Here is a 14,823-nt window from a genome sequence, read left to right as displayed (position 1 = left end):
TTCCTCCTCAGTGCTCACCGAGCACCTGCCGTGTCTAGAGCATTCTATTAGTGCCTCGGGAGCCTAAAATAAAGTACAAGGAACAATCCCTGCCTTCAAGCAGCGTGGCTCAGTGGAAAGAGCCCGGGCTTGGGAGTCAGAGGTCGTGAGTTTGAATCCCGGCTCTGCCACTTGTCAGCCGGGTGACTGTGGGCAAGTCACTTCACTTCTCTGTGCCTCAGTGACCTCATCTGTCAAATGGGGATTAAGACTGTGAGCCTCACGTGGGACAACCTGATTATCCGGTCCCACGCCAGCGCTTAGAACAGTGCTCTGCACATAGTAAGCACTGAATAAATACCAACATTATTATTATTCAAAGAGTTTACAAAGGCCAGGACAGTAGCTGATCCCAATCTTTAATGTCCTTGAGTTTCTTCGTTACCCCAGAATCTTCGCAGTACCTGGATTAGCACTGCTGGGTCATTTAAGAAAGGGAGTAGAGTGGGGGGGGGGGGGTCTCAGGAGAGACATGAAAACTCTCTGGGAATGAGTAGAAATGAAATGACGCTGATGGAAGGCCCCAATTCAGCCATTAGAGGTCTCAGTCTAATGAGGGCCATCCAGGTCCGGGTGCGGTTCCTACCTGTTTCACAGTGGATTCCTAAAAAGCCATCGGGACACTGGCAAACAAAAGATCCTGGGAAATCTTTGCAAATTCCTCCATTCTTACAGGGATCTGACAGGCACTCATTAATCTCTATTTGGAAACAAAGAATATTTATAACCACCATTTTACACCAAAAGGAACAGTATTTAAATATCTATATCTGTATATATATAGATCGCCCTATACATTTATATAGATATGTATATCTACATACTCAGGTACAACCATGGCAACTATTTCCACGTACTGATATAATCTCATTGTTTGTTTAGCCTCTTGTAGATCTATTTAGAGATTGATAAGGAATTGGAAGTTTATCCGGAGCATTTATTCAATGCCTTTTCACTCGGAGCTATAATCCCTCTTCAATCTTGCTCAATTGGCACTATAACTCAAGGTTAGCAGGGGCAGGAAAAAATTGAGAGTTTAGATGGGTCAGTTTTGCTACTTTCTATTCATGCATTCATTCAGTGGTATTTACTGAGCAGTTGCAATGTCCTGAGCACTGTGCTGAATGCTTGGGATAGTAATATACAACAGAGTTGGCAGTTTTAGCTGGTTTTGTCACCGTATTGGAGGACATGCATCTTAAGGCTCCCTAACTCTGGGCCATTATTAACAAAGATGAGTTAGCTATGGCAGTTCTTTAATTTTTTATTTTCCTTCCCCTCACCCCATGACTTTTATATGGTATCTCCCAGGATTCAGTGCCCTTGATGATCATCTTTTTGATGATCATCCTCATAGAACAGAATCTATTCCAATCCCCCCTCTTCCCTTCCCTCTTAGTGCTTAAGTGATTTTTCCATAAAGATAGGAGGTGGTTTCTAAAACTTACCCAACTCACAGTAGTGTCCCGTGTATCCTGCTCCGCACACACAGAGGAATTCGGCAACGCGATCCTTGCAGGAGCCCCCATTAAGGCATGGCTGAGACCTGCACTCGTCTATTTCTAGGGGAAGAAAGGTCAAGGGAGAGGGAGGAAGAAAACAAAAAGCCACATTATCTTGAGCGAATTACCCAGTGCCCTTGTTGAGAGGCCACTGAAGTTACTGCAGTGGTAAATCTGGCCTAAACGGAAGCGTGATCAGGGCTGGAAGAAGATAGAGCGATTGATCAACTTGAAATTTTCTGGTGCAAACTGTCAACAAAAAAAAGTTTTTCCACAGTAGTATTTTCTAGCCATCAGGATGGGCTGCCCTCATGCTCTGCCAGACTGTACGCTCTTTGAAAGCAGTCAGTCAATCCTATTTATTGAGTGCTTATTGTGTGCAGAGCACTGTACTGAGCACTTCGGAGAGTATAATATAGCAATATCACAGACATATTCTCTGCTCACAGGGAGCATATATCTACTAGAGAAGCAGCGTGGCGTAATGGAAAGAGCCCGGGCTTGGGAGTTGGAGGTCGTGGGTTCTAATCCTAGCTTTACCGCTTGTCTGCAGTGTGACCTTGGGCAAGCCACTTAACTTCTCTGGGCCTCAGTTCCCTCATTTGTAAAATGGGGATTAAGACTGTGAGCCCCACGTGGGACAATCTACCCCAGTGCTTAGAACAGTGCTTGGCACATAGTAAGCACTTAACAAATTCCCTAATAATTAATAGATAATTATTACTAACTCGACTGTATTCTCTTAAGGTCTTAGTACAGAGTTTTGTATAGAGCAAGCGCTCGGTAAATATAATTCATTGTTTTATTGATGCTCCAGGATTGGGTGGGTAATCGAATGCAAAGTTTTACAGTTCCTGGAATTAGGGTTGGAGAGAATGCTTTCCTAATTAATACCAGAAACCCATCACTCTCTGCATACGTGTCTGACCGCAAGGTCCACGACCCTCTAGCTCCTTACATATAACCCACTGTTAAGGTTTGCAATGGCTCTAAGAACGATTTGTATGAGTTGGACTACTCTCTCTCATATAATACGGTTCGGAGCTTTGAACTCTACCCTTCTCTGCAGTCTTGCATTTCCTCCTGCCTTCAGGACATCCCTGCTTGAATGTCCCGCTGACACCTCAGACTTTTGTCTGAAATAGAACTCCTCGTATTCCCACCCAAACCCCGTCCTCCCCCTGAATTTCCCATCGCGGAAGACAGCACCACCATCTTTCCTGATCACAAGCCCATAACTTTGGTATTATCCTCCACTCATCTCTCTCATTCAACCCACATATTCGATCTGTTACTAAATTCTGTCGGTTCAACCTCCACAATATGTCTAAAATCCGCCCTTTCCTTTCCAACCCACCTGCTACCACGTTAGCTCCTTGCTGACCTCCCAACTTCCTGTCTCTTCCCACTCCAGTCCCCTAGACCGTGAGCTCACTGTGGGCAGGGAATGTGTCTGTTGTTATAGTGTACTCTCTGTGTACTTTTTGTACACAGAAAGGGCTCAGTAAATATGATTGAATGAACATTTTGCTGCCCAGATCATTTTTCTACAAAACGATTCAGTCCATCTTTTCCCACTCCTCAAGAACCTCCAGTGGTTGCCCATCTACCTCCGCATCAAACAGAAACTCCTCACCATCAACTTGAAAACACTCAATCACCTTGCCCCTTCCTACTTTGCCTCTCTCGATTTCCGACTACAACCCAGGCCGCACCCTTCACCGCTCCAATGCCAACCTACTCACTAGACCTCAATCTCGTCTATCTCATCCCCAATCCCTATGCCCGGAATGCCCTCCCTTTTCATATCCGACCTCGAACGCTCTCCTCACCTTCAAAGCCTCATAAGGGGCACATCTTATCTCCTCCAAGAGGCCTTCCTTGACTAAGCGCGCATTTCCTCTTCTCCCATTCCCTTTTTCATCACCCTTGAACTTGGAATTGCACCCTTTATTCACCTATCTCGCTCAGCCTCATAGTACTTCTGTACATATCTGTAATTTATATTTTTATATTAACGTCTGTCTCCCCAACTAGTCTGTAGGCTCGTTGTAGGAATGGAACACGTCTACCGACTCTGTTTTATTGTACGTTCCCAAATGTCTAGTACTGTACTCTGCACGCGGTAAGTCCTCAATATATACGATCGCGTGATCGTTTGAAACAGGAATACCATTCGTTAAAAGATAGGAATTTGAATAGACCCTTTCTCCCGTTAACCTGAAGGGAAAGCAAAACTCATTCAAAAAAAAAATTACCATCACACTCTGGAGGGTCACTCCAGACACCTTGGGCTCTGCAAATTCTGGGGTTGTTGTGAGCGTTCAGAGTGTAGCCACGATCACATTTGTATTCTGCAAGTGAGCCCATCTTGGTAGAGTTAAACCGTACTTGAGTGTGTTTCACCTTGTCTGGAACTCCACAGTCTACCTCTAAGGGAAGATGGGATGCATACAGAGAATTAACCTTACAACTACATCTTGGGGTTAGTGGAGAAAAGACAGAGAGAGAGAGAATGACCCAACAAAGGCTTATAGCCTTGAACAATAGGCGGCACCTTAGGACAACAAACGAGACAGATCTGCCTCAGACCTGTTGTCTGTTCCTGGAGAGATCTCATTGATCCACTGTTTCCTCTCAGTAGGGCAGGGGGAGGGATTTGTTAAATAAATACCTCTAAGCCTATACTTCCTATACTTCCTTCTTCAAATCTTCCCCTACTTTAAAAAGAAACTCTACTCCTGGGGAGAATCAAATCTGGAATCAGCCCAGAGCTTGCCGGGTAGCGATCTGGTTAGGGGAAGAGCATGGACTTCCTCTTCCTTCCTTTCCAGGGGCGGCCTCAGAAAGTAAGAGTGTTGGGTAGCTGTCATAGGACCTCCCATTAGAGGGGACGGACATAGGTTGGCCGCAGGATGGCCAGGCTCTCTCCACCCAAATCAAGACTGGGGCTTGTTTTAACGGGGACCTGAGAAAGGGACTCAATAACTCTGGAGTAAGTGGGTCAGTTGGAGACCCTCAGGACAAACGCTCCAGGTTCAGGGGCTAGGGTGGAGTGAGGCAGACTTCGGAACGGCGTCATTATTTTATGTTTGTGCCCAGCATACTGCCTGCAGGGTCCATGTGTGTCAGGATGGCTACCGTAGGGAGAAGGTGGCATTCCTCCCCGTCCCGCACTACCCGTGAGGTAGCCATATGTCTGAGGTACGCAATGCATCCTCCCTGACTGGCAGCGTCTCCCGGCGAATCCAGTGGGACAGTGACAGAGCCATATGTCTGAAGTACGCAGTACATCCTACCTGATTGGCAGCGTCTCCCGGTGAATCCAATGGGGCAGTGACAGATGTAGTCCGTACCACGGTCATCACAGGTTGCTCCATTTTCACAGGGACTCAGGAAGCAAGGAGAAGGAGCTGGGGAGAAACAGACCAAAAGGTCTGTTTAGCCTAATTACCTTGAATTTATTTCAGCACTTAGTACAGTGCCTGGCACATAGTAAAGGCTTAAAAAATGCCTTTTTTTTTAAAAAAAAAAAGAGGGTCATAGGCATGCCCCGCAAGCGAACCAGTAAGGGACAGAAGTTTCTGACTGATCTCAGAGTCCACAGAGTCTGGCCCTCTAGGGAGCTCTAGGAATTCTGCTCCGGAAGCAGCAGCCAAATCAGGAAGACCTTACTTGTTGGTCTCAAGATGACCAGCTTTGTTCTGTACGACCTTCCGAGCCTGAGATCCCGAGATCCAGGATCTCTACCAACCAGACGGCGTCTACGAGGGCTCTGTGGATGAGGTGTCTTAAATCTCAAAAAAACCCAGTGACCCCCTCAAGGGTCGTATTACCAAAGGGTGATACCTCAGGTTCCCTGGCAACTACTGACCCCTCTCTGGAGCTGAGCCTCCCACTCGGTGAGCAGTGCGCATGCTCCCTCCTCCCCACAGAGTTGGCAGCTCCCAGAAGCAGCGTGGCTTAGTGGAAAGACCGCGGGCTTGGAGGTCGGAGGACGTGGCTTCTAATCCCCCCTCCGCCACTTGTCCGCTGTGTGACCTTGGGCAAGTGACCTAACTTCTCTGTGCCTCAGTTACCTCATCTGTAAAATGGGGATTAAAAGCGTGACCCCCCCACGTGGGACAACCCGATTACCCTGTATCTACCCCGGCGCTTAGAACAGTGCTTAGCATATCGTAAGCGCTTAACAAATACCATCATTATCATAATTATTTCCTTACGTATTTCACAGTGTCGCCCTGAGTATCCCGGGGGGCAGTCACACTTGTATTTGCCAATGTAGTGGAAGCAGGTCCCTCCGTTCTGACAGGGGCTGGAGGCACAGGGGTCCGGCTTTCCTGGGAAGAGGACGAGGGGAAGATGCAGGTTGACAAGGGATCCGCATCTCTGGGTCTCGGCTCCCCTGCGCAGCGCCGGGGAGCCTGCCCTGTCCTGGGCTCCGACCCTCGGCGTACCTATCTCACAGTGCCTGCCGGTGAACCGGTAGGGACAGCTGCAGTAGTATTCTCCGTCCGACTCCTTACAGGTGCCACCGTTCCGACACGGTCCAGAGCTGCACAGTCTCGGCCTTACTGAGGAAAGAGGAAAGAGAGGAAGAGACGGGACAAGCTCTCACGCTCGTGACCTAGCCCCTCTCACTTTGCAGCATCCAGATCCTGATACTTCAGAACTATCCTTTTAACGGGGCTTCTTGACTTCCCCACGGTCCATCAGCTGGCCAACCGGTCTGGGAAGAAACCAAGGATACTTGAAGATATTTATTAGATCGTAAATTCCTTTAGGGCAGGCGCTGGGTCCCTTCTTTAACATGAACCCCAACCACCCATTAGAGAGCTAAGCCCTCTGTTGCGCTGGATTCATATCTGTGACTTCTTGGCTCCGAGTTTGGCCCTAGGGAATTGGTCATCAGAGTATGAGCCTGCTGGGATTCTCCTTTCAGAAGCTGGGCAGAAGTGGTTCTCACAGCTCACGGTTAGAAGCTGTGCCAAAAGATGAGGCAAAATGGCAAAACGGGCAACGATTCCCTTCAGAAGGTCACGGATTCTAATTACGGCTCCGCCACTTGTCCGCTTTGTGACCTTGGGTAAGTCACTTCACTTCTCTGTGCCTCAGTTGCCTCATCAGTAAGATGGGGATTGAGACCGTGAGCCCCATGTGGGACAGGGACTAATCCAGTTGGCTTGTATCCACCCCAACGCTTAGTACAGTGCCTGGAACATAGTAAGCACTGAACAAATACCACAGTCATTATTATTATTATTAGGATTTGAAAATCAATCAGTGGGTATTCATTAAGTGCTTACTTTGTGCAGTACTTGAGCACTGTATTAAGACAAATTATGCAGGAACACTCAGAAACCAGAATAGTCTGTGCTATGCCACAGGGGTGGATGTTTTTCTCCTTTCTCTCCTCCTATTACCTGTGTAATTATTCCTAGGGAAAGCCACCCCTTTCAGGCCAGAACCTCTCTCGCAGAGGTGAGTAAGCAGGAGAAGGGTGAGGGAAGGGTCCATTTTATAATCAACAAGTCTCCAATTATGTGGGTTTCATCCCCACTCCTTAGACAGCTTCTCCACATGGGGTGGTGTCTGGGGGAGGTGATGTTTTCCTGACTGGAGTTGGATCGGAATCAATTAATGATATTTATCGAGTGCTTATTCCGTGCAGAGCGTTTGATCGGAAGTATAGGGTGTACAGGTAGGTTCCGAAGTCAGTCGTGCTCTGTCTGGGACCCGGGCGTACCTTTCTCACAGTGCTTTCCGTGGAACCCTCGAGGACATTCACACGTATAAGAATCATCCTGGGCATCACAGGACCCCCCATTGAGGCAGGGGTCCGAGTCACAGGGAGATGGCAGAGCTGTAGCGGTAGAGTTGGAGTTAATTGACAGAAATCACTTCTTTAAAACCCACCTGCGTCTCTGAGGCCTATCTAGAGTCTGCCCATCGATGGCGGTTTGTGAAAAAGCTGATCTTTCCTCCTGTATTATGTAGGTTGTTTGGGTTTGCTTTCAGAGCTCTACTCAAGCTTTGGGCTACAGGGCCGGGGAATGCAGGCTCACCTCAAACACCGCACATCCTGAACTAGGTCTGCAGCTCCCTAGTTTTCCCGAGATCGTAAGATTCTTCAAAGCAGGGACTCATCCTCCTGGATATTTTCCCTACGTTATTAACCACAATCCTCAACTCTAAGACCACTTTAGTTAATGGTTCCTAGATTCTTATTCCGACATCTAGTGTTTAAACGGTTATTCTTCCCCCAGATCGAAAAGTCCAAATTTCCTTTCCTCGGCTGCTCGTATCTTCTATTTATGCCGTAAATATCTCCTCCACTTTACGAAGTGACACTCCCTTCTTCTTCGGCTCACATACCTCTTGCCTCCCTGCTAGTTTCCTAAAAGACATGGCTTTCTTCTGGTCCTCCCCTCTCTGACTCCCCTGATCTTCTCCCTTCGTTAAAAGTGAAATCACTTCCGCTGCTCTCTCTGGCCCCGTACCGCCGTATGATCCGAAATTCTCTTTCCCACATTTCTCCTTACGACTTACAGTGGTTGGTGCTGTAGTCGGTATGGCAGACACACAGGTAACTCCCACCGTATTCCATGCAGTAACCGCCATCTGGGCACTGTGTGTTCATGTTGCAAGGTGTAGCAGTGACTTCTGGGGAGACAGAGGGGCCAAAACCCACCCCAACCCCTTCCTTTTAGCATAATCCACAAGGCCGGTAGGGTTCAAACTCTTTTGTTCCTTGGTGCCAGGGTCCTGCAGTCTGCAGTGACCCAACGATAAGGGACGTCACCCAGGTCCAAAGAAAAAGAACCTTTTTCAAGGCCGCTTTCCTTTCTAGAGAAGGGAGGAGGAGTTAGAGGTAGAGATGACTACGGAAAAACTCGAGGCTGATTCAACAAGCTGCATTGTTTCCCTCTCCTTCGAGAATTATCTCAGGTCCAATGTGAGACGACCTAGACGAGCTGACTGCTAAATGAGAAATCCATTTCCTTACTCTTATCTTCTGCGTTTCAGCTCAAGCCCCCGAATCCTGACACCTCCGGTTTTTCCTCATCCCCATCATTACCCTCTCATTGCTCATCATTGCCCATATAGAATGGTAAACTGTTAACTTGTTATCTTAGAAGCATTTCAGATTTTCTTGGAAAAAAAAAAGGCATGCAATTAGTGGTTTTGAAAGATGAAAAGATTTTCAGCCCAGAGTCCTTACCAAATTCACAAAGGAGACCAAAATATCCTGGAGGACACTGGCAGATGGTGAAGTTCCCATCTAGACATTTCCCTCCATTACGGCACTCACAATCTTCAGCGAGCTCTGCAGTGGAAGCAGAAGAGTCTTACTCTGGCCATGATCTCATTCCCTTCTCCCGTCCACTTGCTTCCCCCATTCCAAACTAGTGGCAGATTTTCAATACGCTAACAAGGCCGTGGCCCGGGATTTACCTGTCACTAGCCCCTGTCATTAGTCCCAAAGGCATGGCTACTCGGGGTGATGTGCTCCACATCAGGAATGCGTTTAGGTGATATTTCCCAGCAGGCTTGCCCAAACTTCTGCTCCATATTCCCTGCCTTTGCTCTTAGTCTTTCTGAGATGCGATGATGGGAGAAGACAGTTTCTTGATGACCAATGGTGGTAAAACTGTAAGTTTCCACTTGCCTTACCTCCCCAGCTCAAGCACAGCAACACTCCAAATATGCATACAATCTCCTAATACATAATCTATCTTTGGTTTCAAAGACGACGCACATACTCACACAGTGCCTGTACAGATGCAATCATTCATATACAGTCACATGCACACATATTATGTATATATATGTATCATATTCATATGCACTCACACTTCATATATAGGCACATAAACACATTACATAAATTTACCCTTCTCATACATTCATATTTAAAGACCAAATGATTATTCCCCACTGAAGAATAGCAGTAGAGAAGCAGCCCGGCCTAGCGGAACGAGCACGGGCCTGGAGGTCAGAGGACTTCGGTTCTAATCCCGGCTCCTCCATTTTGCCTGCTGAGTGACCTTGGGAAGTCACTTCACTTCTCTGGGCTTCGGTTTAAATGCCTGTTCTCCTTGCAACTTAGTCTGTGAGCCCCACGTCTGACAGGGACTCTGCCATCTGATTAATCTGGATCTGCCCCAGAGCTCAATACAGTTCTTGACACATAGTAAAGGCTTAACGTATGCCATTTTCATCATCGTTAAGAATATAATGGGCGAGTTCCACCACCGGCTTAGTTCCCCTACAGGGGTCCATGGAGAGAAGCAGTGTGGCCTAGTGGATCGAGCATGGGCCTGGGAGCCAGAAGGACCTGGGTTCTAATCTTGGCTCTGCCATTTGCCTGCTCTGTGACCTCGGGCAAGTCACTTAACTTCTCTGTCCCTCAGTTACCTCATCTGTAAAATGGGGGTTAAGATGCTGAGCCCCACGTGGGATATGGACTGTGTCCAACCTGATTAGCTTGCATCTACTTCAGCACTCAGGAAAGTGCCTGGCACATAGCGAGTGCTTAACAAATACCATAAAAAAAAGATGGGACGTACAATTTTAAACCGATCGTACCAACCCCTTTAATTTCTCAATTCTTTTTTTTAAAAACCCAATCCAGTATCATGAAGTAACTATAGCTTTTAGAGAAGCAGCGTGGCTCAGTGGCAAGAGCACGGGCTTGGGAGTCAGAGGTCATGGGTTCGAGACCCGGCTCTGCCACTTCTCAGCTGTGTGACTGTGGGCAAGTCACTTCACTTCTCTGTGCCTCAGTTGCCTCATCTGGAAAATGGGGATTAAGACCGTGAGTCTCATGTGGGACAACCTGATTGCCTTGTATCTCCCCCAGCGCTTAGAACAGTGCTCTGCACATAGTAAGCGCTTAACAAATACCAACATTATTATTCCACTGGAAACCAGAGGCATCACTTCCTCCATACTTGCCTCATGTGCCAATGTTTAACTTTCATTCTTTACTCCAAATGGCTCTGCCAGTTACTCAACCATTCACCCCAGGAACCCCCTTCAGGCAACCGCGGCCTCACTTACTGTCTGTGCAGTCAGAACCTGTGTACCCGCTGGGGCACTCACAGATATATCCCTGGTCCGTCTCCAGGCAGGTGCCCTCGTTCTGGCACGGATTGGAGAGACAAGCGCTCGGGATTCTGGGACCCCCTGCAAGGAGGAATCATGGTGAATACAGAAGGAGAAAGACACGAGAGGTATGGCTAGTGAACAAGCGCTTTGCCTGGGCTTCTAGTCTTGGTGCTGCCGATACCTTGCTGTGTCACCACTGGTAAATGACTTTCCCTCCAGGAGCCTCGATTTCCACATCTGTAAAATGTGGATAATAATGCCAAGCTCATACTCTGCTCAGGGATGATGTGAGGTTTAATTTGAAAGAATGAAAAGCACCGTGACTGAGGAGGGAGGATTGATGGTACGGTCGATATGGCATGTTTTACCGGGAAGACAAATGGTTTTACCTTGGCTCTAGAATTCCTGACTGCCTTCCCTTCACTGACCAGGAAGGTTTGGGTAAGCCAGAGGGGAATTTCTCCCTTTTTCCAGGGCTGCCACATTCCTGCTGGTCCAGGGAGGGAAAAAGTGAGAAATATTGGATTTTCCAAGATGGCAGCTTTAGCCAGTTGAAAAAAATCTAGAGAGAGCATGAGGAAAGGCTCGTCATTAACTCTCTTCTGGGCTATGAGTCGGAGGGATCTGGTGGGATTCCAGGGCTCATTTTTCATATCCATCCATCGCAGACAATGAGAATCCTCTGTTTTGAAGGGCTCCTAGGGGAGGAGATTCCACTATCCCACTTATCCCCCTGTTTAACAAACTTCAGGGTCTTGGGAACCATTTGTGATCTCCACAGGGTAGACTGCCAATATTATTTGCAATATTATGATGAATAATGCAATTAATAAAGAATAATAAGCCATGCAGTTTGTCCGATGGACCAACATATTCCTGATGGGCTATGGGGCTACAACGCCACTGTCTGCACTGAATGGCAGATTTTTTGGCAATAAAGAGTCCTGCAGACAAATGATCTTTGTGTTCACTTTGTAGTATGCTGCCTACCCATCCATTTACTCATTGCAGTCTCTGCCCTGGTGGAAACTTGATAAGCAGGGATGCAAGAGAGTGCATATGACTTGATCCCAACTACTAACGTTATAATCAATTCCTCTGTGCAGGTTCTCAATGGGAGATATGATTATTTTATTATCATTGCTATCATTAATAATGCCAAATAATAACAAAGGGAGCACAGGTATGACAAATCTCCCATGAATCAGTAAATGGTTTTCGAGTTTCTAGTCATAACAGGCTTTTTTTAATCTTCGGGGGGCATTATGCTGTATTACCTTTACATTTTTCACCGATGACTATCATAAAATATCTTTATTAAATGTGACCTTCACTTTTTCATCTAGAAGGAGAGGCTGGAAAGCTAACTGGAAAATATAGCTTTCTATTTTCAAAGCACAGTGCCATCAGAAATCGGTTGTTTTTTTCACGATATAGTTAAGTGGTAAGCTAGAATTTCTTCCTGTTCCGAGTTGATAAAACCGAAGCACAGAATGCTATATATGTCAATCATAAAAATTTAAGAGGCACTGAATTCAGTCTGATATGTGGAATCCAAATTTGAAGTACTGAATTTTCTGTTCGTTCTATGTACGGCAGGGTGGTTACGTATCTTCAATTAATATATCTTACGCCGCCATTCACTGTAGTGGCACTGATCAGTGAATAGATTATACTTTTCAGCAGGTGCAATTTCCTCGGAGCGACTTTGTTAGTGTTTAAAAATCAGAGCAAGATTTGAAAGCACCTAATATATAAACCTCAAAACGAGCAAAAGGAAAGTAAGGGTGGTCTTTATCAGAGATGGACAGTGGGAGCTAGAGGCTTATGCAATAGGAATGGTATCTTCCCTGCGTTTCTCCTTATAATAATAATAATAACGTTGGTATTTGTTAAGCGCTTACTATGTGCCAAGCACTGTTCTAAGCGCTGGGTAGATACAAGGTAATTAGGTAGTCCCACGTGGGGCTCACAGTCTTAATCCCCATTTTCCAGATGAGGTAACTGAGGCACAGAAAAATTAAGTGACTTGTCCAAAGTCATATAGCTGATGAGTGGCAGAGACGGGATTAGAACCCACGACCTCTGACTCCCAAGCCTGGGCTCTTTCCACCGAGCCACGCTGCTTCCTTGAGCTAGGACATTGTCCAAACTAACCCGGTGACACTCGGTGGTGTTTGCAACTCCTTCCCTGACTTGCTTGGACCTAGAGAAATTAGGTGAATAATACTGCCCTGTGTCACCGCAGCCTCCCATGAGTCAGGAGTAAATCTCTGTCACAACGGCTCTGTCCACAAGTGGCAAAACCAAGGCATGTTTTCTCACAAGAAAAATCCCAAATCCGTATGTTTCTTTATAATTCACTTTTCCTGCCTCGTTATTTATTAAGCAAGACTAAGTAATTAATTATTAGGCACCATTTCTTTTTATTAAAATGAACCCAGTTTTCACTGTACCTAAAGTTACTCTCTGGGAGCAACGGATGAGTGCATCAGTGCATAAGCTCTCTCACAGTAATTATAACGATAATAATAATGATGACGATAATGACTGTGGTATTTGTTAAGTGCTTACTATGTGCCAAGCACTGTTCTAAGATCTGGGGTAGATACAAGGTAATCGGGTAGGACACAGTCCCTGTCCCACATGGGGCTCAGTCTTAATGGGGTTCAGTCTTAATTCCCATTTTACAGATGAGGTAACTGAGGCACAGATAAGTGACTTGCCCAAGGCCACACAGCAGACATGTGGCGGAGCAGGGATTCATTCATTCGATAGTATTTATTGAGCGCTTACTGTGTGCAGAGCACTGTACTAAGCACTTGGAATGTACAAATGGGTAACAGATAGAGACAGTCCCTGCCCTTTGACGGGCTAAAAGTCGAATCGGGGGAGACGGACAGACAAGATTCGATCCCACGTCCTTTGACTTCCAAGCCCATGCGCTTTCTACCACGCCACCCTGCTTCTCTAATGGTCAATACTCATTAAAGTGCCCAATCAACTTCCAAAGAGTAACTTCAGGCCCTATGAAAGTTGGGCTGGCTATTTCCAGATCGGCAGAAATCCAGTTCTTTCGTTTCGTGTAGCGAGGGGATTTAGCCATGGAATTGCACGATTTTGGTTCCTGGGCAGGACTCTCTATCGCTTACCATACTGGCAGTTATTTCCATAGTAACCGGGAGAGCATGTGCAGACGTAGCGTCCAGGCCTGATATAGTTACAGGCCTGTCTGTTCCTGCAGCTTCTCTCTTCGCAGGAGGAGGGATCTAGAGCAGAAAAGAGGAAGCCTCAGAGTAGCTGAGTGGTGTTAGCGGCTCCATCAGCACAAGAGGCGGGACGGGGCTCAGCCCGGAAAATCTGAGGAGGCAGAAGAGCAGATGGGAGACGGACGGGAAGAGAGAAAGAGAGACAGACGGAAAGTGAGGGGTCAGCTGCAGATGAACTGGAGGGGGAAAAATGGGGCGAGAGAGACTAACTGCATTTCGGGGGCCGTCCGACTAGTCTGCCAAGGAAAGCCGGTTACCTGTCTCACAGTGCCGTCCAGTGAAAGGATCCACACACTCACAGGTGTAATTATCCACCAGATCAATGCATCGTCCTTCGTTGAGACACGGGTTCGAGTCACATTCATTTATATCTGAAGAGGAAGAATCGCAAATCTCTAAAATCATTACCTTTCCTCCCGGCCCATCCCTCTTCTCTCTTGCCTGCTACTGTGAGTGCCATAAAAATGGATCTTTCCCCTGTCCCCTACGTACCTACCCATTTGATCCCTTACCGATTTCGCAGTCTTCTCCCATGTATCCCGATTGACACACACACACAGCGGTCCCATTTTCTGCCTGACATTCTCCACCGTTTTGGCATTCCTTGGTGTCACATGGGGAGTCCACTGGATATTATAAGTCATAGATTCAAAGAAAAAAAAAGAATCACCTCAAGTAGTCGGTAAAACAAGTCTCCTGCTGCACCTCTGAGCCAAGCTAGAGAAGAAGCAAGGTTTACTGAAGCAACTGTTTACCCCAGCTCTTTTCAAAAATCATTATAATAACAGCGGTATTTGTTGAGCGCTTACTATGTGCCAAGCGCCGTTCTAAGTGCTGGGGGGATACAAGGTAATCAGGTTGTCCCACGTGGGGCTCACAGTCTTAATCCCCATTTTCCAGAT

General features: G+C 46.8%; 1 protein-coding gene across 6 annotated transcripts in view; it reads right to left on the bottom strand.

Annotated features, from left to right (window-relative positions):
• The window catches only part of SNED1 (sushi, nidogen and EGF like domains 1), a 114,542-nt gene that overhangs the window by 33,237 nt on the left and 66,482 nt on the right, over positions 1 to 14,823 (bottom strand). For 4 of the 6 annotated variants that reach the window (XR_003760816.2, XM_029068448.2, XM_029068445.2 and 1 more), the window contains exons 7-19: positions 14,434 to 14,547; positions 14,179 to 14,292; positions 13,805 to 13,921; positions 10,605 to 10,730; positions 8,764 to 8,868; positions 8,091 to 8,204; positions 7,288 to 7,404; positions 5,999 to 6,115; positions 5,765 to 5,881; positions 4,841 to 4,954; positions 3,800 to 3,973; positions 1,488 to 1,601; positions 626 to 739 (exon numbers count right to left, since the gene is read on the bottom strand). Coding sequence is in view for 5 of the 6 variants with exons in the window: in XM_029068448.2 (XP_028924281.1) it covers positions 626 to 739; positions 1,488 to 1,601; positions 3,800 to 3,973; positions 4,841 to 4,954; positions 5,765 to 5,881; positions 5,999 to 6,115; positions 7,288 to 7,404; positions 8,091 to 8,204; positions 8,764 to 8,868; positions 10,605 to 10,730; positions 13,805 to 13,921; positions 14,179 to 14,292; positions 14,434 to 14,547 (1,557 nt within the window). In the remaining variant the exon portion in view is untranslated. The remainder of the gene's footprint in view (positions 1 to 625; positions 740 to 1,487; positions 1,602 to 3,799; positions 3,974 to 4,840; positions 4,955 to 5,764; positions 5,882 to 5,998; positions 6,116 to 7,287; positions 7,405 to 8,090; positions 8,205 to 8,763; positions 8,869 to 10,604; positions 10,731 to 13,804; positions 13,922 to 14,178; positions 14,293 to 14,433; positions 14,548 to 14,823) is intronic. The other 2 variants (XM_029068450.2, XM_007669182.4) reach the window with 2 other exon arrangements.

Source organism: Ornithorhynchus anatinus, chromosome 7 (assembly GCF_004115215.2).
Source record: "Ornithorhynchus anatinus isolate Pmale09 chromosome 7, mOrnAna1.pri.v4, whole genome shotgun sequence".
Taxonomy (NCBI): Eukaryota; Metazoa; Chordata; class Mammalia; order Monotremata; family Ornithorhynchidae; genus Ornithorhynchus; species Ornithorhynchus anatinus.
Note: the sequence above shows the minus strand (reverse complement) of the source record. Positions and strands in the feature narration are given on the sequence as shown.